This window comes from Pituophis catenifer, unplaced genomic scaffold (genome assembly GCF_029215685.1).
Source record: "Pituophis catenifer annectens isolate HBS135680 unplaced genomic scaffold, rPitCat1.0.hap2 SCAF_1, whole genome shotgun sequence".
Lineage (NCBI taxonomy): Eukaryota > Metazoa > Chordata > Lepidosauria > Squamata > Colubridae > Pituophis > Pituophis catenifer.
The window spans coordinates 297806082-297832657 of NW_027256881.1; the positions used below are offsets into that span (position 1 = coordinate 297806082).

At 37.2% G+C, this 26576-nt stretch overlaps 3 protein-coding genes across 4 annotated transcripts in view; 1 reads left to right on the forward strand and 2 right to left on the reverse strand.

Annotated features, from left to right (window-relative positions):
• MLH3 (mutL homolog 3) overlaps positions 1-14494 on the reverse strand; it is a 24023-nt gene extending 9529 nt beyond the window's left edge. The window contains exons 1-6 of the mRNA XM_070940897.1: positions 14174-14494; positions 10187-13438; positions 5179-5277; positions 3470-3540; positions 775-879; positions 489-561 (exon numbers count right to left, since the gene is read on the reverse strand). Coding sequence (XP_070796998.1) covers positions 489-561; positions 775-879; positions 3470-3540; positions 5179-5277; positions 10187-13367 — 3529 coding nt within the window. The 5' untranslated portion in view covers positions 13368-13438; positions 14174-14494. The remainder of the gene's footprint in view (positions 1-488; positions 562-774; positions 880-3469; positions 3541-5178; positions 5278-10186; positions 13439-14173) is intronic.
• Positions 14495-16529: 2035 nt separating this feature from the next.
• On the reverse strand, positions 16530-19396 carry ACYP1 (acylphosphatase 1). 2 transcript variants are annotated; one of them, XM_070931413.1, is made up of 3 exons: positions 19141-19396; positions 18769-18864; positions 16530-16913 (listed from the first exon to the last, which is right to left on the reverse strand). In XM_070931413.1, the coding sequence occupies exons 2-3, from the start codon at positions 18850-18852 to the stop codon at positions 16698-16700; spliced, it is 300 nt and encodes a 99-aa protein (XP_070787514.1). In that variant the 5' UTR covers positions 18853-18864; positions 19141-19396; the 3' UTR covers positions 16530-16697. The 2 variants fall into 2 exon arrangements, with proteins under 2 accessions (XP_070787514.1, XP_070787513.1); XM_070931412.1 differs by lacking the exon at positions 19141-19396 and having other exon boundaries at positions 18769-19043.
• A 3835-nt stretch (positions 19397-23231) lies between these two features.
• Positions 23232-26346, forward strand: ZC2HC1C (zinc finger C2HC-type containing 1C). The gene is made up of 2 exons (XM_070931414.1): positions 23232-24516; positions 25708-26346. The coding sequence occupies exons 1-2, from the start codon at positions 23239-23241 to the stop codon at positions 26014-26016; spliced, it is 1587 nt and encodes a 528-aa protein (XP_070787515.1). The 5' UTR covers positions 23232-23238; the 3' UTR covers positions 26017-26346.
• The last annotated feature ends 230 nt before the right edge of the window (positions 26347-26576 follow it).

Sequence of the window (26576 nt, forward strand, 5' to 3'; positions counted from 1 at the left end):
TTGGGGGAAGAGAACAGTTGCAGGAAAATGTTTTGGAGCTCACCTAATTCTATTATTTCAAGTAAGACTGAACCCCTTGAATCAATATTACCAATGAAGTCAAATTATAAAAATTGTTCTGCATTTCAACATAGGCCACTGTGTGTAGTTATTTTCCAGTTAATATTGTACTGAATAGATACATATACATATAGGTGGTAGCAATGCAATAGTAGAATCTGTATAAAGGAGTTGCTGGCAGTTAGGCAGAACAATCATTTAGTAAAGCATTATTATTATATGTTCCAGTTTTATTTTTTTTTAATTATTCAATTGAGTAACTTGGGATAATTTAAAAGGGTTAAGAAACAACACACACAATTTTGTTCAATTAAATTTTTCTCGCAGTTATGGAATTATCTCATGTATAAGTAAATTTTACAAAAAGTTTTAAATTTTACAGAAAGTTTTAAAAAAGGTTTTTTTATAAGAAGAAATTGCATTTTTACCTGCATGTTCATTCTCATCTTCTCTAGTATTCATTAAACAGGCAATAAATTTATTGTCCACTTGATTAAGAACCTATAAATTATTCAAAAATAATAATTTTTAAAAAACAGAATAATTCTAGAACATAAATGAAAAAATGTGATTTTGTTAGATTTCGACATTGTTAACATGGATCTGTAACTAATTATTTACTAACACTAGCACTATTTTACCAGATTGTTACAACCCAGAATAAATGAATACTGTACATGTGTTCTCTTGCAATGCTGCTATTTACACATTTACCTGCAGAGAATCAATCATCTTTTTAGTGAACCGATAAGGATAGAGGATATTATGTATTTTCACAGCAAGGGTATCTGCCTGCCCACTGCTAACATTCAGAGCAACCTGTAAGAGAAATAATCACTTCTTAGAATTGTTACTAGATAAGCAAATGGCAGACTAAAAAAAATCACATCCCCACTTTAGTATCAGCATGTCTGATATGGATATAAAGAACGAATAAAACTATAGTATACTATGTTGTAATTAGGTATCATTCTACAAACAGGCTGCAGAGATTCTCAATTGCTTTTGAGGGTCAGAATTAATTATCCTTAATAATAATCCAATTATCCTGGCTCAAGCCAATGGTGATGATCACAATTTATTCCTGGTTCTAGAGCCTTGTTCTGTCCCCGTCACACATGCACACACACCAACAGACGTTCAAGAATTAAAGACTAAACCAGCCGGCAAAATCCTTTTCCTTATGATAACGGAACTTGGCAACAACCTAGCAGCTGCCTGCCAAGAGTTTATTACTTACGAAGAGGAGAGATAACTTCTCCCCACTTCTGGTACATCAAAGGAAACAGCTCAATAATTACAGAGTCAATCAAGTCCAGAGATAATCCAGCAAAGTCTATAGCAAAAGTCTGGCAATGCAGAATGGTGTGGAAGCTTTCAGCTTTGTTCGTCACAAGGTTTGACTGGCCACCACGCTCCCTTTTATACCTTGTGGGGTGTGGTCCAGTGACTCAGCCTAATCTCGGGCACACCCTTTCTTCTGTTGCGCGCGCTTCTCTGCGACGCTGGCGTGGATCCAGCCAAGACTCAATACCCTCATCACTGTCTATCTGTGGCTGCATGGACGTGCTTGGCCCCGGCCCTATCTTTTGCCCTTCGGCGGACACCGAAGGCATTGCCAGAGAGGAGGGTACTGGAGAGGGAGGCCTTGCCAACTCCTCTTCTTCACTCTCGGAGTCCTCTCCTGCCGATGACACAGGCTCAGGTAACGGAGCCACAACAAGCCTGACTTGGGGAAAAAGGTTCACTCTTGCTGGGAATGTTCTCCTTGTAACAATTTAAAAAAATAACTTCCCTTTCAGAAGTAAATGTTTCCATTTTTTAATGCAAAGCTGGTTGGGACTCAGCTGCTACAATTTTGCTAAGCCTCTCTTTTTCCCTTCTGTGTGCTCAACAATTAAATCCTAAATCATAGTCACGCACAATCCAGAGATTCCATGGAGCAGGTCTAGTCACTGGACGGTTCCTTGGTCTTTGCCACAGACATTGGCTCCACTTTCTTTCTTTCTTTCTTTCTTTCTTTCTTTCTTTCTTTCTTTCTTTCTTTCATTCATTAGTTTTTTATTGTGATATATAGTAATACAATTCAAACGTTTTTCGGTTCCATGATGTTAACAAATATATATACATTGTTTACATATTATTTACATAATATTGCATCATTGGTTATAGTTTAAAATATGGTACAAATGGTAATGCTCAATTCTATTTAGTCACTATTGATTATTCCTTGTACCCCTCATGCTATGTATTTTGTTTCTCTTCTCCATCCACTTATACCACATTTCCCACACTGCGTAGTATTCCGTATTCTCTCTTTCGTTAATCTCAAGTGTTAGTTTATTCATTTCGGCGCACTCTAATATCTTACTAATTACATGTTCTTCCGGTGGTAATTTTTCCTCTTTCCAGTACTGAGCGTACGTTATTCTTGCCGCTGTTATTATTTGTACGATTAGATACCTCTTTTCCTTCTTGTATTCTTTTTTCAGGATTCCCAGGAGAAAAGTTTCCAGTTCAAAATTTATATTTTTCTCTATCATTTCCAAGATCCATTTCCAAATTGTTCTCCAAAATTTTTTCGCTTTGGGACATGTCCACCAACAGTGGTAGAAGGTGCCTTGATGGTGGCCAGATTTCCAGCATTTTGGGCTCATGTTAGGGTAGATTTTGGCAATCCTGGTGGGGGCTAGATGCCACCTATGTAGCATCTTATATTGATTTTCGTTGTAGGCTACCGCCCTGGTCATTTTGAGATTGCTATTCCAAATTGTATCCCATTCGTTTAAGTTTATGTTGTGCCCAATATTTTTAGCCCATGCTATCATTGAATTTTTGACCACCTCCTCTACCATATCATATTCCAGCAGGTAACTGTATTGGCTCCACTTTCATAGAGTAATCTTCAGTTCACCATACCTTCCCAAAAGTCACAATTTACTTGCTAATGATATGAAAATGCTTTGCCACTGCATTCTTCCAGGATATTTTTTTCCTTTGAATTCCCAGTTGAGCCTATAGCACTGGGATCTCCTATTGGTCTCCCATTTAAATGCAGACCTTTTTTTTAAATCAGCCAAGTTCAGCCAGGAAGTAATATATCTAATATGTGTGTAGCCTTACAGAATTTTAGATTGATTGATAGATTAATAGTAGATCTCACTCCCCCCCCCACCGCTCATCCTACTTCCTCCCTATCTTTTAGTTGGTGTTGAGTATTTATATTTTTATAGCATTTTATTTGTATTGTGTATAGGTTTTGTATAGTTGTGTCCTTTTAATACTGTAAGATACCCAGTGTTACTTTGGGTCATCAATAAATTAAATGCAATAATAAATAAATAAATGCTTCATGGTTGCCAATAAATTTAAACAAACAAATAAATAAATGCTACATAAAACTACCTACCTCTGGACATTGAGCAAACACAGGATTGTCCCACTCTGAAAGTAGGCCCTGAAGAGATTCTTCTTGTGCATCTAAGGGAAAAGATAACATGCAATCTTGAAATTATAAAAATTATGTCATGTTATATATATATATATGCAAAAAATTAAAATCTTGGGTGTTTTCCCGCATCATTATAAATAAGTTGGTTAAAATATTTAAAATCCTGGTTAAAATCCCAACTTAAAATTTTCTAAAAATCCTTACAGAGCACTCTGCAAGGTCCTTTAAAACCTCAGCTAAAATCCTATCAGTGACTTTAAAAGTTTTTCTTAAAGCAACGTTTCGACAGGCTCACAACCCTGTCATCTTCAGGCTCTGTTTCACGTAGAAGCTATGGGTTCTCTGTTGCAGGGCCGGAGCTGTCGCTTATCTATATTTGCTGCTGCTGACATATGCTGGCTAGCCTGCAACTCTGTGTTCCGATTGGAGGACAACAGTTTTTCTTCCTGCTTCCTCCTCCTAGCTGCTTGGCTTCGTGTTACAGGCCCAGCTTTCTCAGATTCTCTATTATTATCTGTCTGCTGTAGAGGGGAAAGGATTCTGGTAGGCATCACAGCACACCCACGAAAACTTAAGAAGATATATATATATTGCTGATAAATAAATTGAGACTAGTATAGATCTATTTCAAGCTTTTTAGCTTTCATCAGCTCTCCCTTTATTTCTTTATCAGCAAAATATAAATTTGGTATAAAATGAAATGCGATTGCTTAAGGGCTACTGAATTGGAGCTGAAAGGCAAAAGGGAGCAGAATGCCCCCTCTCCCACATACTGGGATCAGGTACAATATGACTTTTTTTTTTTCAAAAACCTTACATTTTGTACTAAACACATTCTGAATCTTCCAATCTATTGTACATTTTAGTACACAATACATGTACTCTGTTATTTAAAAATGTTAGAAATCATTGCCTCCTCTATTTCAACTGTAAACATACTAATAAAGTAGCAGAACAATTGTTTAATATTTTGTGGCTGATAAAGTCTGAAAAATTTAACCTTTTTTTAGAGCAAAACAATTAAAGCAGACTGGATCATTCTTTTTCAAACCACTGACACTGTTTACATAGAACCGAACACTTCACATTATCCACAATACTGCAGTCCCAAAGGTGCTTTTTCAGTAGACAACTGGACTTCCTTGGTTTTTCTTTGAAGACGTTTCACTTCTCATCCAAGAAGCTTTTTCAGCTCTGACTGGATGGTGCAGAATGGAAGGTTTTATATTCGTTGCAGACAGCTGGTCATTTCCATCCTTTTAGAGGGTTGTTGAAGCACTTGAAAGTTTATTTGTGTCCTCGGGGTCACCTGAGTAGTGCTAATGGTTCCTGTAGTCTGCAATTTTTCTGGAAATCCATACTCCCACACCATTCGAAGGTGTTCTTCCCAAATTGCATAGCTAAAAGTCTGTAGAGATTCTCAGTCATCCAGGTCAAAGAAAAACCAAGAAAGCCCAGTTGCCTCCTGAAAAAACACCTTTAGGACAAACATGACCTGGATGACTGAGAATCTCTACAGACACAATACTGCAGGTGACTTTGAATCTAGAAAAGCTATTTTCAGATGATTCATACAAATGTAATTGTTAATAGAGCTCAAATTGCACCAAGTTTCTGTTGGGACAGTTGCAGAATTAGTATTTTATGCCCTGGTAAACTTGGCCTACCTCTGTAATCCTGACTTTCCAAACTCCTCTCTTTCTGTGCTTTTGGAAGGAAGGGCACAATGACTTCACTTCGAAAGGGATGGCACCTGCACTGAAACCCTAAATATTTAATCGGTTACTTCGATATGTACTCTTATAATTACCTCTATATATACTTCTGCATGTTATTACAATCCCTAGTCATCCCATTTTATAAATTCACATGGTGGAAGTCATAGTATAAAACTAAGCAGAATTACATTGTGATCAGTATCTTCAAATATACAAACATGGGAAGTATGTGATATATACAAATATAGACATTAGTAAGGCTAGTAATGATGCGATTCTCAAATAGTGTTATAGTCTTTCAAAATAAGGCACTAGAAACCTAGTGAACATGTCAGGAAAGAAAATATCCTAAACAAGTAGAGCCAAATATACTTTTCATTCAATAGTAGATATGTTCTGCTTGAAAGTATATACTGAAGCAGAAGTATGAATCTTTTGGGCCCACTATCAGTCTAGTCTGCTTCTTATGCTACTACTGAACCTTACATTCAGACTCCATGCAGCTGCATGTTGTTCTTCCCCATGAAAGAGATGGTTGCAAATACAATAGTCAGGAAGATAATATACATTTTAAAAAGAACCAGGATTCAAGCATTTGAGAAATGCTGCAACAGAATTTAATTACCAAAACTATATTGAATTCTATGTTGCTTAACCTACACATAACTACTATATGCAGAAGTTCCATTTAAGTACACTTCTAATTATGCAGGTAATTGGACTATCTTCTGTAACAATACCCATAATTTTTTTTTTTTTATTGAAAAAGTTTTTCAAATACAAGTTTTTCCCCCTTTTCCTCCCTTCTTCCCTAACCCCCCCTCACCACCCATCCCCCCCGTGACTTCTTCTTCACAACAATAAGCTAATTCATAATTAATTACATAATATTTTACCATGCCCTTACTCACTCCTCAAAGTACTGACCCTTAGCAAAGTATTCTTATAACTCCGCTTTTCTCCGCTTTTCACAATCTACCCTTTTTCTCCTCCCCCAAACTTATAAAATATTATTATTATTACAACAACATAACCTTTACTTTTATATATATTAATTTAACATTTCAAAGCAGCCTTCTCCAAATTTAACATTTGTTCAGTTCTATCCGATTCTTCCACTCCCCAAAATATATGACTTAAAAATCCTTTTTCTTAAACTAATCAATCACTAAACTAGCCTATTTCAACCCAGTTTCCTGCAAGATTACCATGCACTACAATTCTAAATATAATCCACTGCCCACTCTGCTAAAATATACATATGTCTATATATACATTCCATTTTATAAAAAAAGACAATAACTTTAAATTTATAATTCATTTAGTATCTTCTTTGATGTCTTTCCACTAGATTGTTAAATCCATCATCCATAATAGGGTAACATAGCATCCTGGTGCAACAGTTTATTCAAAATCTTCAGTCATCTTCTGCCCCCATCAATAATGAATATCCTCATGTATATATAAAAATAAAAACAACCACCCGACTGACATTATAATTATATTCCATATAGTTGTAATTGTGGTTTTCATCAGGATTATAAATCCCCATCATCTTTGTGGGTAACAGCCAGATCTTCTGCATGCCCCAGCATGACTCTCTTGCCTTGTAACTCAAAATAGTTATAATATATTTATCGGTAAGAGAAATCCAAAATAGATAGTTCAAGTTCAAATCCAACAATGTAAGGCTCTTTCCACATCCCAAAATCACGGCATTGCAGAGATCTGCCACTTTCCTCAAGATAGTATTAAACAATAATTCGCCTCCAATATCTTTTCACATATTCATTTATTTTTTTTTTAAAAATCCCTGGCTTCACTGTTGCTTGGTTTAGAAACTACTATTTCTACGAGATCTGTTTCTTTTCTTTTTCTTTTGCGGGTTGCATTTCCATCCAGATTTCCTTCCTACAAGTTGTGTATCAGCTGATCGGTTGTCATTCTGCTTTGTAAATTGATCTTGTTGGTTTTGTTTTATTATCTCATATGTCTTTTCCTTCACTTGTATATCAACTGGTTGATTTACGCACTTGTCTGTAAGTTGATAGTTCATCACATTAAAATCAGATGACACTGCTCTCAAATTTATAGACAGTCCAGCTGGGGTATCCAAGGAGTCCAAAGACAGTTTATCTACCACAGCCTCTGTAATTTGATGTTTTCCCTTTATTTCCAACTCCTTTTGCTTGTCCTGTGTTATGCCCAAAGATGTTAAATTTATTTTTAAAATTTTTTGATAAAATTCTTCCGCTTTTTCGACTGTATCCAGTTGGTATCTTACTCCTTGGTGTCTCAATATTAAACCAACTGGGACGTCCCACCTAAATAGAATATTCCTTTTTTTTAACTCATTCACTAGAAAACCAAATTTCTTCCTCTCTATTAACATCTTGGGCGGGAGTTCCTTAAAAATCCAAATCTTTCTTCCACGAAATTGCAAAGCAGAGTCATAAGAATTCTGGACAATATTATTTCTAATTTCTTTGTCTGTAAAATAAATCACCACATCTCTAGGCAATTGCCTTTGTTTTGCCAACCAGGAGTTTATTCTATAAATTCTGTCAATCCTGCAAAACACTTCATCAGGTTGAACCTTTAAAATCCCAGCCAGAATTTCAGAAGATATCTTCCTTAAATCATCTCTGTCATCTTCCTGCAAACCTCTCAGTCTAATTGCATATTCTGTAAAATTGTATTGGATCATTAAAACTTCTCTTTCAATCCTCTGTTGTACATTTTCTTCAATAACAGTCTTTTGATCAGCCTCCATTTTAAGTTTGTCTTCTGAACTATTATCCTGAATGTTTGCCAAATCCTTTTTAATTTTTTGGATCTTGTCATCCAAATTCTCCTCAGTTTCTTTCATTTTAGAGTTAGTATTTGCTTCCAACTGAGTCATAAAGTCTGCTAAGCCATTAGCTACTTTTAAAATCTTTCGATCCAAAAAGCCAAACTTAGATTTCACCAGTTCACCAATTTCTTTGATTTCCAACTTAAATTTTTCAAGTTGCTGATTCACAATCTCATCCCTTCTTACAATCTCCTCAAGAAGAAATTCTATTATATTAAAGTCAGGTTTCTGTGACTGGAGAGTTAAAACTTGTTGATGTAATTTATTAATGGGGGAATCCCCCCCCACTGCCTGTTTGTCTAGTTTTATAAGTCTCAGTGCCATTTTTCCACGCAGACAAAATTTACTGGAAAAGAGAGAAAAAAAAAAACTTTTTTCCAACCAAGATCAATATCAAATCCTCAAAGAGAAAAAAGAAAAAAGAAAAAAAAAACAGAAATGAGAGTGAGATTTTGCCTTCAGTTACAGCCAAAAGTATTCATTCTGCTACTTTGTAATTGAAAACGGAAGGAGTTTCCCTTTCAGCCTCTCTTCAAGCCGCAGCAGCAATCGCCATTTTAAAAAAAAACTTTTTTCCCTTCACTTCACTTCTTAGGCAAAATAGAATAAAAGGAATACTTGCGCTTCAGGATCAAAGGTCCAGCTCATATCTTCTTTAATTAATTTATTTGACAGATTTACAGGCTTGCTTTTGCCCCCTAGCTCTGCGTGTAGCAGAGATTTCCCAGAGCCCGGAGCGTCGGCTGGGGATACGGGGAGTCTCTTCCGCTCCCTCCCAAAAGTAAATAAAAAACTTTTGGGATTAGGCAGAGGACTCTACCCACCCCAGCCGGCTCTATCTCCGTTTCCTAATGGAAACGGAGTTTTTTCGAGCCGCCATTCCGCTGAAAAAGGCGGCTCTTACAGGCAGTGGGTTCGACGATCCCAGAGGAGCGTCCAGCGGGGACAAACAGCAAACAGGAAGTCAATACCCATAATTTTTGATAAAGTAATCTGTACTGTGATTGAAGAAGAAATGACAAATCTATTTGCTGGAAGCTTATTGTTTTAAACAATTCTTAAGTACAGAATGAAGCCAGATGATTCAAGAGAAAATCATTGTCTTCATTGCTAATTGGGCAATCAAATTTACAAGAATTTTATAAATCCATTTAACATTTCTACCCATATACAGGTAGTCCTCAATTTACAACCATTCATTCAGTAACTGTTCAAAGTTACAACGGCACTGTAAAAAGTGAGTTATGATCATCTTTCACATTTATGACCGTTGCAGCATCCCCAACATCATGTGATCAAAATTCGAACACTTTGCAATTGGTATGTATTTATGATAGCTGTGGTGCTCCAGAGTCCTGGACCTTCTGATAAGAATGGGGAAGCCAGATTCACTTAACAACTGGGTGACTGACTTAACAACTGCAGTGATTCACTTAATGGTGGTGGCAAGGAAGGCTGTAAAAATGGGGCAAGACTCACTTAACAACTATTCTGCTTAGCACAAGAAATTTGGGGCTCCATTGTAGTAAATTGAGAATATATATACCTATATACCATACATGTATGTTAAGTGACATAGAATTGAGCAAGATTAAAGAGGCAATAAGAGGAATTCTTCACCCTCATTTATATTGAATTAAATATGATGTAGTCTCATTGATTAATTGATTGATTTGCACATCTATTCCACTGCAATCTGCCAGCTCTCAGTAGCTTACACAATATAAGAAATTATTAAAACATTCATAGTACATTTAAAATTACTACTAAATAAATCTGAAAACCCATTAATAATATATCAACAAGACTAGTAAAAATAAAAATATAAATGATACCACACTACATATGATTTCTTCTTCAATGCTTCTCATATTTTTCACCTAGTCCTAGGCTAATCTGCCATTTATGAAATAAGCTATCAACTGACTTATCTGCTCTTAATTTAATTGTTTACATCTGCTCTTTCCTCTGTTCCTTTCCTAACCTTTCCATTATCTCTCACAGTGTATTGGAGAAGATATTACTCTGAATTATTAAGATTTAACTCCTGATACAGCCATTGCCTCCATAACGCAATGAAACAGTTGTACACCATGTACTTACCATTCTCTATGACATTTACAGCTATTGTGCTTAGATCCTGAGTACAAGCTACCGAAGTTTCTTCAGGAGGAGCACTATAGGAACTCAGCCCACTCATTTTGTTGATGAATACCATTCTGCCCAATGATGCATCAAACTTATAAAACCACTCAGAGGGACTGAATTTTGGTTTCTCATTCACACTTGAATCATCTGTGTTCTTTTCCATATTTCCAGGCACATTTACGCTTTGAAACTCATTACATTTCGCAGCTTCCTTTGTAAATTCACCCATAATGCTTGCGTCTTCACAAGAATTGTCGGTATCCACTTTGTTACACAGAACTGAGTGTCTGTTTTCGGAGATTGTGTATTCTCCATCAGTGTCAATGAAACAATGACTGACAGTTCCTTCCACATCTGCTCTTGCACTCAATGTTCCCATGGAATTACCTTGTTTATCAGAGGCTGAAGCAAAACAATTACTTTCTTCCTCTTCCTCTCTTATAGAAGGACAATGTTGAGATTTTTTATGGGTATTTTGTAAATGAGTACTTCTAGATGTGAAATGCTGTATACTTTTATCTTTGGGGTTTGAACACACTTCAGTTTGAACTGAAGATTTCTCTATGGGTTGCATACTTATAACATCCTTATCACATTCTTTCATTCTTGACACTTTAGAGGCGAGTGTCCTTGTACAATTAGATCCAGATAGAGATTTCCTTACTTTATGAGAATATTTTGTAATGGTATTTGTACTAAAAGCTTTTCTGATTGCCAGATTTTCTTCTGGGGAATGTTGAGACTTTTCTAAGGGAAGGAAGCAATTAAAGCCATTATTATTAGACTCAATATATTCTTTTGTTGGAGTTTCACAAATAATCTGTAGATTTGTTCTATCACCAGCCATAGATCCGGAACAGACTGGTGCTTCATCACTATTTCTTATTTCTGTATCTTTTATTGATGCATTCTTTTTTAAATTCCCATAATATTTTCTGAACCTATCTAGTGATCCCAGTTTTGAATGGCAACTTAATTTTGTTGAATCACAATATTGAACCCTAACAGAAATGTCACTTATTTGCCTACTGCTATTTATATCACCTAGATGATTAACTGAATCTGCAGGCACCACAGGCATATATCCTTTCACGTGTGATATTACAGAACGCACAGTACTATCTGCAGGAAGTGAGGCTGATGTACTCTTTTTCTTTAGCCATTCCTTTGTATTTCCTGTATGTATATTGGTTTTTGTCATATATTCTAGAGAACTTGGAATCTGCTCTGAAAATTCTAGCTGTTTTTCAAAGATATCCGTGGCACTTACTGGACCCAGTTTAGCCTGTCTGTTTAATAAATTACTAGATTCTGTTGCTTTATATGATGGCTGATTTTGAGGTAAATATACTGTAATGTTTTCAGAACCCAAAGAATTTTGTTCTACCATCAATCCTCTATCAATATTTAACTCAATAAAGGATTCTTTGCTCTTTTTTTCCAATTTGCATTTTTCCATCATGCTATGTCCAAAAATATATTTACTTTTAAATTCATCAATATGTTTTTCAATTTCAGTACATCTCACGGTGTCTAAATCAGGGCTTCTTTCCTGGATTCCTGCATCTTGTTGACTATTTGCATCTTTCTTCCCATGGTTCTCAGTACAAAGCAAAGTATCAGAATGCTGGTCTGTTTCTGAAATCTTGTCTTGAATGCCAAGTTCTCCTGGGCATTTGGAACTCATAACATCAATGTGTAGTTCTGACTCTTCAGGGAATTTATTCAATTTTAGAAAATCAGAAATGTCATTTTTATTGGGCAGAAGATACTTATCTTTACTACTTCTCAATTCACGAACAGATTCAAAACCAGCTACATCTGAGTAAACACCTACTTCTTCCACATTGTTAATAGGTTGTATATTATCAGGTCTCTTCTTTGTCAGAGTTACTTTCCTTTTGACAGATTTTGACTGCAGATTAAATGTTTCATAAGATTCTACAATATTATCACAAGCTGATTTAAAGCTCTCCTGAATATCTTTCTCTTTGGGGAGAGAAGACTGTAAAGCTATTGTGTTACCCAAACAAAAATCATTATTTTCATTAAAGTCTGTAGTATCTTCACTACACAACTCAATAAATAGATGTTCTTGCTTTAAAAATGCCTTTACTCCTTCTTCAAGGCAGGTTAGTAGAGCATTCCATCTGCGAAATTCTATTAAAGTTTTTGCAGGTTCCAAACATATATCATATTCATCATGCTGACACTTCACATTGATAATAAACACACCATGGAGTTCTGAGCCAGAACGATGGCGGACAGGACTTGAGAGCAAAGACCCAGTTTTTGTTTTACATATAACACTCTGTTTCCTCAATAGAAAATCAATAAGCTTATGCAATTTTGTTTTTAATATCAATCTATTATTTACATACAAAAACTGAATATTCTTATTGTAATGTCCTTCTGAACTGATAAAGCCCATTATTTCAAATCCTCCAGACCTATAGTTTATTTCCCGTAATTTCTGAGATTTACCTAGACCATAAATCTGAGAAAAACGTGTGCGCATATCTTTTGTTTTGGGTAGCTGAAGCATCATTGAACAGGAAGCTTCATTCCGTAAAGAAAAAGAGACAGATGGATGAACAAATGAAAGAGCTTCTACTTTATGCCTCAGTCTTTCAAATTCCAGTGTGAAATCCATGCACTTTCTCCTCACAGGTAACTGATGGTATAAATTGTATACAGTCACTGTTGTTCCAAGACTTGGCCTATTCAGTTCTGCTTCTGAGACTTCAAGACCTTTTCCATTGTGAAACAGTTTCAAGAAGGTTTTTGCTATCCTACTTGTCCTGGATGATATTTCCAATATACTGGCCATACTTGCAATACTTGCCAAAGCCTCTCCACGGAAGCCATAAAACTTCAGATTTTCTAAGTCTTCCAATGAATAACATTTACTAGTAAAGTATCTATTGCCTACTTTGTTGAGGTCTTCTCTTCCCAAACCACAGCCATTGTCCACCACCTGGACCTTAAAGGTTTCCAAATCCACTCTAATAGCAATACATGTAGCTTTTGCATCTATGCTATTAAGGATAAGCTCCTCAACACAATGTCCGACTGAGTTAATGGCCACTCCAGAGCGCAAACTGGTTTGTACTTCTTCAGGCAAGCATTTGATCATTGTGAGAAAAAAGACTGTTGAAGTCTCGATCTATTGGTTATGCATTGCCACCTGCCTTTTCTGTAAATGTCCTGTTAAAAAAACAGAGAATCCAATGATCTTTTAATTTTTTAGCCAGATATTTTATAAATCCCTTAATATTTTCCAGAGTGTTTCCCATGCTCATTTTGTATTTTATTTAACAAAATCCAGTTCAATTTAATTTTTTTTCTTTAAATTCAACCTAGATATGTTTAGTTAAGACTGCTTTTATTTAAAATTGCATGCAAGAACTATTAGCAGTGATGTTAACATTGCTCTCCCTGTGCTCACCCCCTAAAATGACTTTTTTCAGTCAAATCCTAATTATCAGTTCCCATTAATAACTGATCAGCTGAGTAATGGAGAAACTGGACAATTTATTTCTAAACTATAACATGGAAAATATTAGGAAAAATGACTATTATGAGCTAACTTGCCGTTCTTTGATTAACGCAATTGTCATTTTTGCTGTGATAACATATTACATTTACAAGTCAGTTGGTGCAATAGTTAACACTCTTACACTCATTAACAGCACTCATTTTTGGCTTTTATTTGTATTGACATTTAGCCTGTCACACACTGAGCTAAGCGCTCTCACAGGACTATTGTGAAGATTAAAATGTGCTAAATCCCTTCCACAAACGCCAATAGATTGGAATCTTGGACGAGTGAAAAGTAAGATGTAAAATAGGTAAAAGGACTTTACAATGCACATTTCGATAATGCTGCACTGCTGAGACTAGTTGAGCAATGGACAATAATGAAATCGGAAGAAGTCCCACCTTTCTGCCAGATTTAAGGAGGAACTTTGGGCTTCAAGATAACTGACGACATGCGAGAAAGAGGAAGGAGGGTAGCGCCGTCCACATCGAACAGTTTCTGGAGATCTGTCGTTATTTCCGTTTTCTTCCCACCGCCTCTCCGTTGAAGTAACTACAGGATCTACCTCCTTTTTTTCATCCCAGACGTAACCACAACAGCCCCGTTTTTCTTCCGTGAGTTTTTTCCCGCCGGACCAAATCACCTCAGTGGGACCCGACCCAACTCTCATCTTCCGCCGCTTCAGTTAGCTTTATTGTCAATCACCTGAAATCAGGTCGGTGCTGAGGAAGAAATTGGGCCTTCTCAAATGCCTCCTGTGAGAACTTCAGTTCCCAGCGTACATCAAAATATTGCAATGCATTCTGGGAGTTGTGGTATTTTTGTGATCTTTATTTACAAGACGGATCGAAGTTTTCTGTTAGTTCCTCCAAATTACTGTATAATATAAATCCGAACTTGCTTCTGATCCGCACTAGGTCTCTTATAATCAACTATTCCTGAAGAATATTTCCGCAATTAAACAGCTGCAGAATTTAAAAATCTTGAGCAAGGGGACAAGTAGCACAGAAAAAGTTAGTGTTTAAACGTAGGTGGATGCATATTTTCGGCTTAAAGTTTGAGCTATAATAACCGTGCACATTGTAAATGTCCAATTAGATGATCCTTGAAGCACTGGAATTTTTAATGAAATTTTACTAGTATGATACACAGCACTATTTCAAAGTTGTCCTTCAAGAGGTGAAATATAAATCATTACATTTAGGGAGGAGAAATAAAAATTATACATTCAAAAATATATGGCAGTCACATAAAATGAGTGCTAAAAAAGGGCCTAATTATTCTTAAAATGGTTGTTAATTTTTTCACATATTTATTTCTTATCAACAAAGATAAAATACAGAAAAACACCTTGTAGGAATACAGTATTTCAGGTTGCTGAGGAAGAGCTAAAAGGAATATTATTGCTGAAACATGATATAAGCAGCAGCTGGACAAGTTGAGAAGTTAGAAACACATTTAAAGCTGTGGCTGTGCAGCTCTGACTTGATGAACTCTTATATTCCAAGGCATATGTGCAATAGAGACAATATTTGAATATTAATTGGAAATGATGTAATTTAATAAATTTAATAAAACTGAGGGTTGTACTACATTTAGGTATTTATCTCACGCTTAGATCCAGCAGTGCAGATTAAATACTTTTGCTTGTCTTTTGTATGTATGTATGTATGTATGTATGTTATTATTGGCTGTTCACCACCCTGAGTCCTTCGGGAGAAGGGCGATATACAAATTAAATAAAAGTAAAAGTAAAAGTAAAGTAAAAGTAAGTCTGTAGAGATTCTGTGTCATACAGGTCATGGTTGCTGAGGTGGCGCAGTGGTTAGGGTGCAGTACTGCAGCTACTTCAGCTGACTGCTAGTTCAGTGGATCAGTGGCTCAAGGTTGACTTGGCCTTCCATCCTTCCGAGGTGGGTAAAATGAGGACCCAGATTGTTGGGGGTATTTAGTATTCTGTCTTTGGTGTAAGCCGCCCAGAGTCCTCAGAGAGTGGGCGGCATAGAAATATGAATAATAAAAATAAAATAAATAAAAATAAAGGTGCTTTTTCAGGAGGCAACTGGACTTTGTTTTTTCTTTTGAAGATGTTGCGCTTTTCATCCAAGAAGCTTCTTCAGCTCTGACAGGATTTATATTCCTTCCATTCCCCACTATCCTGTTAGAGCTGAAGAAGCTTCTTGGATGACGACGTTTAAAGACGGTCTTTTGTCTTCAAAAGAAAAAAACAAAAGTCCAGTTGCTTCCTAAAAAAGCACCTTTGGGACAATACTTTTGCTTGTGTATAGTGAAGTATCAGTTAAAAAGAATCAGACTTTAATTGGTCCATAGGAGTTGTATGAACACCATAGCCCTGAAACCCCCCCCCCCCAAATATGGCTATTATGTTCCCATCTGTTTATTTCGATAGTTATACCATGGTTTGTAGCTAGATTATATTGAAATGCAGAAAAATAAAAAATATATATACTTTACATAGCACAGTGTAAGTCTTGATCAGAAAAAGTCATTTATACTTATTTAAAAGAGTTCCTTTTCTTAGTGTATAATTTACCTTCTATATCAAGTTATTTATGAAACTTCAAAAACTCTAAAACAAAAAATTAATAAGTTTGCAATGAAATTCTGTAATTTATATTCTATATACTTGCAATCTTTCAATATGTCATTTCATTTTTATACATAGCTCTGGATATGATGCAGCAAATGTGTCTTTATTAACAGTCAAAATATTGGGACATCACTCAATTCAGGAAATGTTTATCTTAAAATATTTAATAGAAGCTTCATATAATAAATAATTACAACAGAAAGAATGTATTTAACCAATTACGGTACAAGAAAATGAAAACTAAATGAATGACTTTCTTCTAGACAAGTCCATGGTTGACTTTATAAATCCAATGCTTTCTATTCCTAAGCCTCTTATTTGATTATACAAAAGTCACTATGCTCTAAATGAGCAATTTTCTTTTCATTGTGGAATTCAGCTCTGTCGATGTGAGATTTGGGGCTTCCAGTTTTCTGAAGCCATTCCTGAAGTTGTTGGACTTTGACAAGAGGTCCTTGGATTTGTCCTTGCACGGTGCCATAGTTAGTATTTTGGACCCAGCCAACTAGACCCAACTTTTTTCCTTGTGCCTAAAAATAATACACATGCAAATATTTTTTAAAAAATCACACATACACAAATATGATTAATCTGAATTATATAAAAACCTTTAAAATTCCTCTGTAGAGAATTATTATAACCCCACTGAATTACTATATAATCCAAACTTCTGCTATGTCATTCAAAGATAAACCAACACTAATTGGAAATGTATTATTTGTTGTTAAAAAGAGCTAATATAAAAGACAATGGCATCTTACAATAATAAAGGCAAATACAGCTTACATGTGTCTATTCTTCTGACTTCAATAATATGACTTAACTCAGGTTAGGACTACAGGTAGTCCTCAATTTATAACCCATTCATTTAGCGATGTTGCAACTTAGAATGATATTGAAAAACATGATTTATGTCTAGTCCTTACAGTGTTGACCACTGCATGATCCCCATAGTCATGTGATCAAAATTTGTGTGCTTGGCAATCGGCATGTATTTGATTGTTGCAGCATCCTGGTGATCACCATTTATGATTTTCCCTGCCAGCTTCTGACAACCAAAATCAGTAGGGGAAGCCAGATTCAGTTAACAAGCACATGATTCATTTGACAACTGCAATGATTTACTTAATAACATTGGGAAAAAAAAAAGGTTGTAAAATTGGGGTACAACTCATTTAACAACCACTTTGCTTAGTAACAGACATTCTGGTCCCAATTGTGGTCATAAATCAAGGACAACCTGTATCCAGCTGCCTAAGCAAAGCCTCCAAAGTTCTCACAATTGTATGTATGTATGTATGTATGTATGTATGTATGTATGTATTTATTTATTTATTAATTAATCAAATTTCTATACCGCCCTACTCCCGAAGGACTCAGGGCGGTGAACAGCCAAGATAAAATACAGATAATACAAATATTAAAAAAATCCCTTAAAATTATTAAATATTTCGGCCGAAACACAGATTAAAACACCCAATTTATAAAATCACAAATTAAAAAATTTAAGAAATTTAAAAGATGGGAGTTAGGCCAGGCCAGCTTGCTGAAGTAGAAAAGTTTTGAGAGCACGGCGAAACGTGCGCAGGTCCGGGATCTTCCGTATCTCTGGGGGGAGCTCGTCCCAGATGGTAGGTGCCCCCACAGAGAAGGCTCTCCCCCTGGGGGCCGCCAGTCGACACTGTTTGGCCAACGGCACCCTGAGGAGCCCCTCTCTATGGGAGCGTACTGGTCGGTGAGAGGCTATTGGTAGCAGAAGACGGTCTCGTAGATAACCCGGTCCGATGCCATGGAGCGCTCTAAAGATGGTAACCAAAACCTTGAAGCGCACCCGGAAGACCACCGGGAGCCAGTGCAGCTCGCGCAGGAGGGGGGTCACATGGGAGCGCCACGTCGCTCCCATAACCACCCGCACGGCCGCATTCTGGACTCTGGGTGCTCCTCAAGGGGGGCCCCATGTAGAGAGCATTGCAGTAGTCCAAGCGGGAAGTAACGAGAGCATGAGTGACCGTATTTAACGAGTCCCGATCCAGAAAGGGACACAACTGGCGAATCAGGCGGACCTGATAAAAAGTCCCCCTGGGGGACTTTATATGCCACCCATTTCATTGTCAAGCAACTCTTGGTAGCTTACAACATAAAAACACAATATAAAATTATAATATTCAGCATTAAAAATTAAAACATAAAAATGAACAAAGAACTAGATAAAAATGGACTAATAGTAAACCAGATGGAAGCAGAACGTTCTAATTTACTAACCACCTCCAGAATGTTCACCAGTTTGGAACCAAGTGCAGAAGAGAAATGGGTAAAAAGTGACCAAAAATTACCAATACTGTACAATCTATTACCTCGGGGGAATTACAGACTGAGCCCGCTCACCTGGGTATGTTTGCGGAAAAATACCCCTTGCACCTTCCCAAACACCTCATAGTCCACCGAAGCAAGGCCGCTTCCCTCAGCCATGGTCGGGGGTGCCTGTACTGAAAACAAAATAGCAATCAGGCAGAAAAAGAAAGGCAGGTGCCATACCCGCAGAGAGACCGTCCCTCGGGCAGCCTCCAAAGACTGCATTGTCGAAGCGATCCGCTCCCCGGTGCCTACGCAGGATAACTAAGTTAACCTGACTCTCGCTTCCCTCCCCTCCCCTCCGTCCTGCAGGGGAAGTTGGAGGGCAAGGCTCATGGTATCGCTCCGACAGGCCCCTCCCTCATTTCCATCCCGTTGGATGTAGAAGACAGAAGCGCCTGAGACCTGCCGGGTCAGGTTTCGCTCGGGCAACACGAAGGTTTCTCTGCCAGCTTCGCAGATGGCTCGAGAGAGAGAGAGACCCTCCCACTAGACCCGAGCGGGCGCGAGCGGCGCACCAACGGCCGCTAACGACGAACACACTTTGTCGAGAGACGCTTCGGTAGGGCGGAACCGAAGTGGGATTAATTAAACGACTAATAGTCGAGCGGCGCTGCGTTTTATGGCTAAACGGCGGGCAGCTTGGCCTATAACTAACAACACATAATTTCGAAAAGCCGGTAAGGTTCCTAAGGCGTCTCGCCCACCGGAAACCGCTGAGGTAGAATCGGATGTAGCGGGCGCGCGCTGCGGTTGCTATGCAACGGCACTCAACCGCCGCCCGAAGGTCTGGTGGCGCGGGCGCAGCGTTGCGTGCGCGGCGGTTGTGTGTCTGGAGCCGGCGGGCAGGCTACTTTGGTAGGTGCGTGAATTCAAGTCGTAGAAGCGACAATGCCTTCATCGGTATCCTCTTCCCTGAGTTTTGTCAAATTTCGAACCGGCAGTTCGGGTCCCATTAGAGTGTAAAATCATTAATGGAGACGAGCGCTAGTTTAATGCTGTAATGCTTGTAGCGGCCGCCTTTGAGGGGAGGTGGGGGGGGAGGCATTCCTTTCAGTCCTCTTTCCTTATAGAAGTGAACCCTAACAGCAAAAGCATTCACAAGCAATAACATTCCTTGGTTTATCCCGGCTGATATTGGAAAACTAAGCGGTGTCGGATTTATAGAGGGGAGACAACCAGAAATCCACGGGCTGTAGTCTAGACCAGAAGGTTAAAAAAAAATAAAATAGAGAAAAGGTGCCAAAGGTGCTTTTTTCAAGAGGCAGCTGGACTTTCTGGTTTTTCTTTGAAGAACCTAGAGAAAAGGAATGGCAAACCATTTAAAATTGTTATCAAGAAGTACAGAAGAGCCAATGGATTGAAATTCAACTGGAAGGGTATTTTACCTACAGAGATATTCATTAGGAAAGAAAAGGGTCTAGAGTAGACGATTTAAAGTAAGTTACGAAAAGGTCGTCTAAGTATGAATTAGCTTTCTTCGGGTTCCTAGTGTAACCACACAAAGAGAAGTTATTTATGCTTTACAGGCTAGTTAATAGTTTGATTGTTTTGACTTGTTTAGATCGGGCATAAAAGTACAATACAGTAATGAATTTATAGGACAGCTGCAAAGAACAAGTACTGTATATGGCTGATATCAACAGATTTCCACCAGTTTAGGGTGGGTAAATTTTAATATGTACAACATATTTATTGTAGAAGTAAGGAAATGCTATGATACAGGATGAAAAAGAGACAAGCAAAGGTTTTCTGACTTATGCTTATTCCATTCTCTTTCTGTCTTTGCTGTCTTAAAGCAATTTCTTTGTTGTGTTTATTGACTTTTAAGTTGGGAAAATGGGAAACATAATTCCTAAGGGAATACATTTTATAGACTGAGAAAAACATAGTACAAGTGTTCCAAATATATCTTGAGAAGAGCCTCTTTTGCAGATATTGATCTTTGGACATATTTGTAATAGAAAAGGCCAATATATATGTCAGATCCCACACACTGTTAGGACTTTGAAAACTTAATATCAACATGTATCAATTTAAATCACATAAATAAGCATCTGGAAGATAATGAAGATTTTTCAGTATACATATTGTTATTCCTTGAATTTTGCATTGATTACTTGTCTGGCTGCCTCCTTTTACACCAACTGCAATTTCTGGATATTTTTCAAGGTTAGGTCCATTTAACACATTACAGTAACCAAGATGAGATATACTCTAGTGAAGGTATGGACAATTGTTGCTAACTTATTAGAAAGAATTGCATCTGTGCAAATGTAATTCTCACAATCCAATGGCAGCCAATTAAACAGCACTCTCAGACCATGACCCTATTATTTAACCTCAGGTGGAACCCGATCAAAACAGGCTAAACTTCAGTTCACAAATCTGACCCGAAACCCATTCAGACAATCTGGAATGATACTTTTGTTTAGGATACACAACTATTGAAATCTAGCCAGTCTTCATACACGTTCATTTTTTTAGCCAATGTTTGCATCACATCCCTGCCAAATGAACTGAAATGCGTTGTGTGAGTTTGTTATTGGTCTATAATTGCAAAAACATCCATAATCAATGGACTTTTTTGTAACCGAGACCTTACATCTGCTGCCTTTAGGCAACAAATAATATCCCATCTGCAAGGAAGCATTGCTTAAATATGAGACCAGTTGTGGTTGATTCAATAAACCAGGTAGGGCAAGGATCAAATAATCACGTGTTAGGGCTAGCTCTGTACAACCTGTTCACATTCTAGAGATCTACAATTTGAAATACAAAATCAGAGAAAAAATTGTCAGGATTATAATCTTATGATATACCCAGTATTTCAAGTTGAGATAGATCTGATTGTATGCAAAAAATTATGTGAAGTCTTCTACCCTCTACTGCAAAATCTTGGCAAAGAAGGTGTTGCAGAGTACAGAATATAAATGTTGACTTATTATTTGAAAATGCAGTGAAGGCAAATGGAGATTCTGCAGGGTGTGGTCATCAGTTCATTTTTACACGGTCATCAGTACACATTCCACGCTTAAGAAATAGATGGAACTTCAGTCACACCATTGTGACCACCATATTGATCTTTTTTTGACCCGTGGAGTCAGGAAAGTGAGCAACTTTGTTTCTTCCAGTGTTGTGCAGGTGACCTTTTACAGAACCTCAGTCTGATCTCAGTGTAAGATATTTGTCTTCCAGTTCTTGTTTCTCCTATGCACTTCATTTTTCTCAGCTCCATAGTATCCCTAAGGGTCATTTGTCTCCTCAAGGGTTGGTCATCCTAACCACTAAAACTACTTCCATATTCTGCAGTTTATCCAGTCTATCAGCAGAAAATTCCTCCAAGTACACTCAGGAAACTATTGGACTATAATCCTCAGTCATTTTAACTGGTCTTCTTTCCTGCTGGTTTATACTAACCATCAGTTTGAAATTGAGTAGGTAATGATCTCTTCATGATTTACATAACAAAAAGACTTCCCATTTTCAGATTAAGAGCCATGTTGACACAGTAGTCAGAATGCAGTATTGCAGGCTAATTCTGCTGACTGCCAGGGTTTAGTCCTCACTGGTTCAAGATTGACTCAGTGTTCCATTCTTCTGAGGTCGGTAAAGTGAGGATCCAGATTGTTGGGGGAATATGCTGACTCTGTAAACTTCTTAGAGAGGGCTGTAAAGCACTGTGAGGACTTATATAAGTGCTATTACTATTAGCTGTCACTCAGAATAATATTACTAAATCCTGAGTGTAACCTTTTATATATGCAGGTCATATGTAAATTGGAATAGACTCATAGTAATCAAGGGAGTTATTAAATCTTGAGGTGCTTTTTATTGAGCAGTTTCAGCACGGACATTGAAATCCCATGGATATGGAGATAAGGATATTCTAAGATTGCACTGAGGTCATCCACAGGAAGAGAAGCATCAGGGAAGATGGTACATTAATAGTATTATCTTCTCATTGTCCCAACCACGTAGGTGCAGCAGCAGGAATTCAGCACTGGTAGATCTGTGGAGATTCTCAGTCATCCAGGTCATAGTTGTCCCAAAGGTATTTTTTCAGAAGGCAACTGGAGTTCTTTGTTTTTCCTTCAAGGAAAAGTAAAAAAGTCCAGTTGCCTTTTGAAAAAGTACCTTTGGGTCAGCACTGGTAGACTAATGATACACACAGGGTTAGCATTGTGGGCAATCTAATAATTATCCAGAATAAGATAGGTATGGATGTGGTTGTTTTTTATGGTTTCCACATTCAGATATTGTGAGTTATATTAGAAGCAATGCAGTACTGCTAAAATACATTATTTCATTTGCACAGTTGTTTTTATTGATCATAGCTGAAATCCTACATTGATTTTGTTGGAGGTCAACATTCATTTAGATTACTTGCAGTCAGATCATATTTTCTCAATCATAATAAAGGAATAGAATTCTAGAATGAGAGCAGGAATTATAGCATGTATATAATTTGTTGCATTTCTTCAGATTTAGTGGAAATGCTGAATGGCTCAGTTGCAGCTGGCTGTGTGTTCGCATATGGATCCAATAGCATCCAATTCCAGTCTTCCTGCAACAAGCCAGGAAAGATGTCATCCTGAAGTTCTTAAAGAACAGTCCCAGTTAGAACATCTGAGGAATAATATTCAGCAACAACTTGTGTGCTGTAAAGATAAGAAATTGAAAGATCTTCATGTTCTCAAAGAGCGGAGCTCTTCGTGTACTCAGCCTGCAGAAAATAATCAGTTGGGCTTAGAGAAAGCAGGTTTTTATTCTGCTGGCCCCCATAACTGGTGTTTCAAGGGTCAGGCCAGCACTGTGCCTTCCCACTGGAGAATGAAGCGGAGAGAAGGTGTTGACAGAGCATATCCACTTAAGCCGGTTTTTCACCCAAAATCTGGGAATGGTCCCTTACCAAGTTCTTGGCAAGTTGGAAATGCACCAGCAACAGAGATTCCTTCCTGTGGGATTAGTTCAGAGAAAACAAAAGTGTCACATGCGGTGAAGGCTCAGCCTGTAGGGGTGCACTCTCCTTTTTCTGTACAACAATCTAATAGAACAACTTCTCATTCACAAAGAGCAGAGTCAGGCTATATTCAAAAACTGGAGGCTGCTGGACGAAGTTTGGAGGAGGAAATCCAGCGAAAGGAGGCTCTCCTTAGGGAGAAACTAAGGAAAACAGAAGAAGAGCTCCGTAAAATCCAATGGAAAAGACAGCAGACTAAAGCAGAAGCAAGAAGAGAGCAAGGAGGATTATGGATGCCTGAGAAAAAAATGTCAGCTATTTCTCAAGATTATGATTCCAAATCTACCGCACAATGTGATAAAGATGATGATAAAAAAATGCTTGTTCCGGAGATTGTCATAGCTTCAATTGGGACTGCCCTGCTTCCACAAACACTTCATATGGAAAGGCTCAAAAAGCAACGATTGATAGCTAGCAACAATAAAATTAGAGATAACTTCTCCAATATTTCTTCCACTCACAGCCTAGAACCAGCATCTGTACACAAGCAGTCTTGTTCTCCAACAGGAACCCCAGTAGGCCATGCAGAATCAGTGGCAGCAGAACCATCATATATAGAGGTCCAGAATGATATAGAAGTTTGGGGAGAATGTAGTTTTTGCAGACGGAAACTTTACTGCTCCAGATTGGAGAAACATATGAATATTTGCAGAAAAAATTATGGATCCAAGAGAAAAGTGTTTGATTCAAGCAAGGCTAGAGCAAAGGGTACTGAATTGGAGACATATCATCTCTTGAAGGGCTCATATATTTCACAGGTGATGTGCATACTAATTTATTAAATATATCCTGCTTCTGTGGTTTATATGGGGGTTCTTAATGCATTTTCTAACTCTTATGTTTAACAGCCTTAAGCTTGTTGAGCAGCACCTGGGTAAGATACTGTTCAGTCTTTTTCTTCTGACCTTTCTTTAAAACGGACCTCTTTCTTAATATCACTTGATGGTCCATAATTAGTTTTTAATTTTCATCATTTAAATGCAGTAATAAATATGATGACTGCTGAAAATGATGTTCGGAAGACACGAAAAACTAAGGCAAAATCTCCATTAATGTTACTAGAGCATTAGTCTATTAAGATACTAGAGCAAGTTTAACTTTTTTTTTAACCTTTATTATTAGTGAACTAGGAGGCAATGAGAATGTGAAAACAAATGGTTAAAATTGTTATATTAAAGAATCTGTAATGAATGCTCAAAAGTCACTGCAACAAGACAGAATGACAATTGGTTTTAGGGAAAACCACAAAATGAAGAAATAGTTTATATTTAGGATGATGAAGGAAAATAATGTAGTAGGATCAAAAGCTATCTTCTTCACACTATCTATCCAATTCATAACATTCTACTGCAGTAAGTTTCATTCACAATTCAATTATGGTATTGAGATACTTTAATGATGGCATAGATTAAGAATGTTATATTATCAGCTTGAAATGACATAAGGAAGAAGTGGAAATGACTTTTAAAAATTAATAAAGTTCACCCTTTACATACATTTTATAGTCCCAGTTATCTAATTTAAAAAATTCAAAATGTATGGCATTAGAAATAACCTAATCTTATATATGACAATATAAACTTCTGTAAAGAGCTTTTATAGACAGCCCTGGTGCCACAATGGTTAAAGTGCAGTATCGCAGGCTAACTCTGCCCAAAACCTAGAGTTCAGGGTTGACTCAGCTTTCCATCCTTCGGGGTCGGAAAAAAGAGGACCCAGATTGTTGGGAGCAATATGTAAATAATACTTCTACATTGTAAAGTGCCCAGAGAGTGCTGTAAAGCACTATGGGGCTTTACATAGCCTAAATTGCTATACTATTGCTATATAAGCTTAAATGCTATTAATTGCCATAAAAAAAATTAGTTACAGGAATGATCACAGTATGAGCTAACAAAGTTGCGTTAATTATTTTAAATTATTTTTCCCACTTCCCCTTCTTGCTGCAGAAAAAAACTTCCAGCCAAAGTCCTGAGACTCCCAAGCAAAGCAATTCTACATCTAAACAAAGCAATTGGAGACAGAAGCATGACTCTTTCATCAAGACTTTGCGCAGGGCTCGTGAAGTGCAGCGCATCATCTCCAAAGGGGGAAAGGCCTCAGATCTTCCCCCAGCACCAGCTATGGAAAATCCAGATTACAAATTGTGTCCATATTGTACTCGTCAGTTTGCACCTAAGGTTGCTGAGAGACATATTCCCAAGTGCAAGAACATTAAGAATAGACCTCCACCACCACATCAAAAAAAGCGTTGCTAGTAAATAGACAAGATGACATCTACAACTGGTGTAATCATACTTTGGTTTCTTGCAGTTTTTATCAGTTTGATGCTATTGAGAAGCAGTTTCAGTGTAAAACCAATGAGAAATCCACTAATTTTAAATGATCATTAACCCCTTTATACTACAGGTCAAGGCACCTACTGGTAGACGGACAAAAAGTGGCTTTGTTTTTATCATCTTGAAATTTTGTATTCTGAAAAAATGGTTCCCTGAGATTCCTTGCATATTTTGCAGTGGAATTTTTGTCTGTTTCTTAGAACATAGAAGAAGGGCCCTGCAAAAAGGCCTATTAAAAATTGGAAGAAATATTAAGTTCTTATAAATCATGGCTATACTTGTGACTCTTTGATGGCATCCGAGATCAATTATTTTTTGTATGAGCTGCCAGAGATAAATGATTCCCATTTCTGTGCTGAGTACCATAACAAAAAGCACCCATATTCTAGAAAATTCATATTTTAAATATTAGAATGATAGCTGGAGAAGAGTAAGAGCTATTTCATTGTATTACATACTGCTATTTATATTAGCTGGGA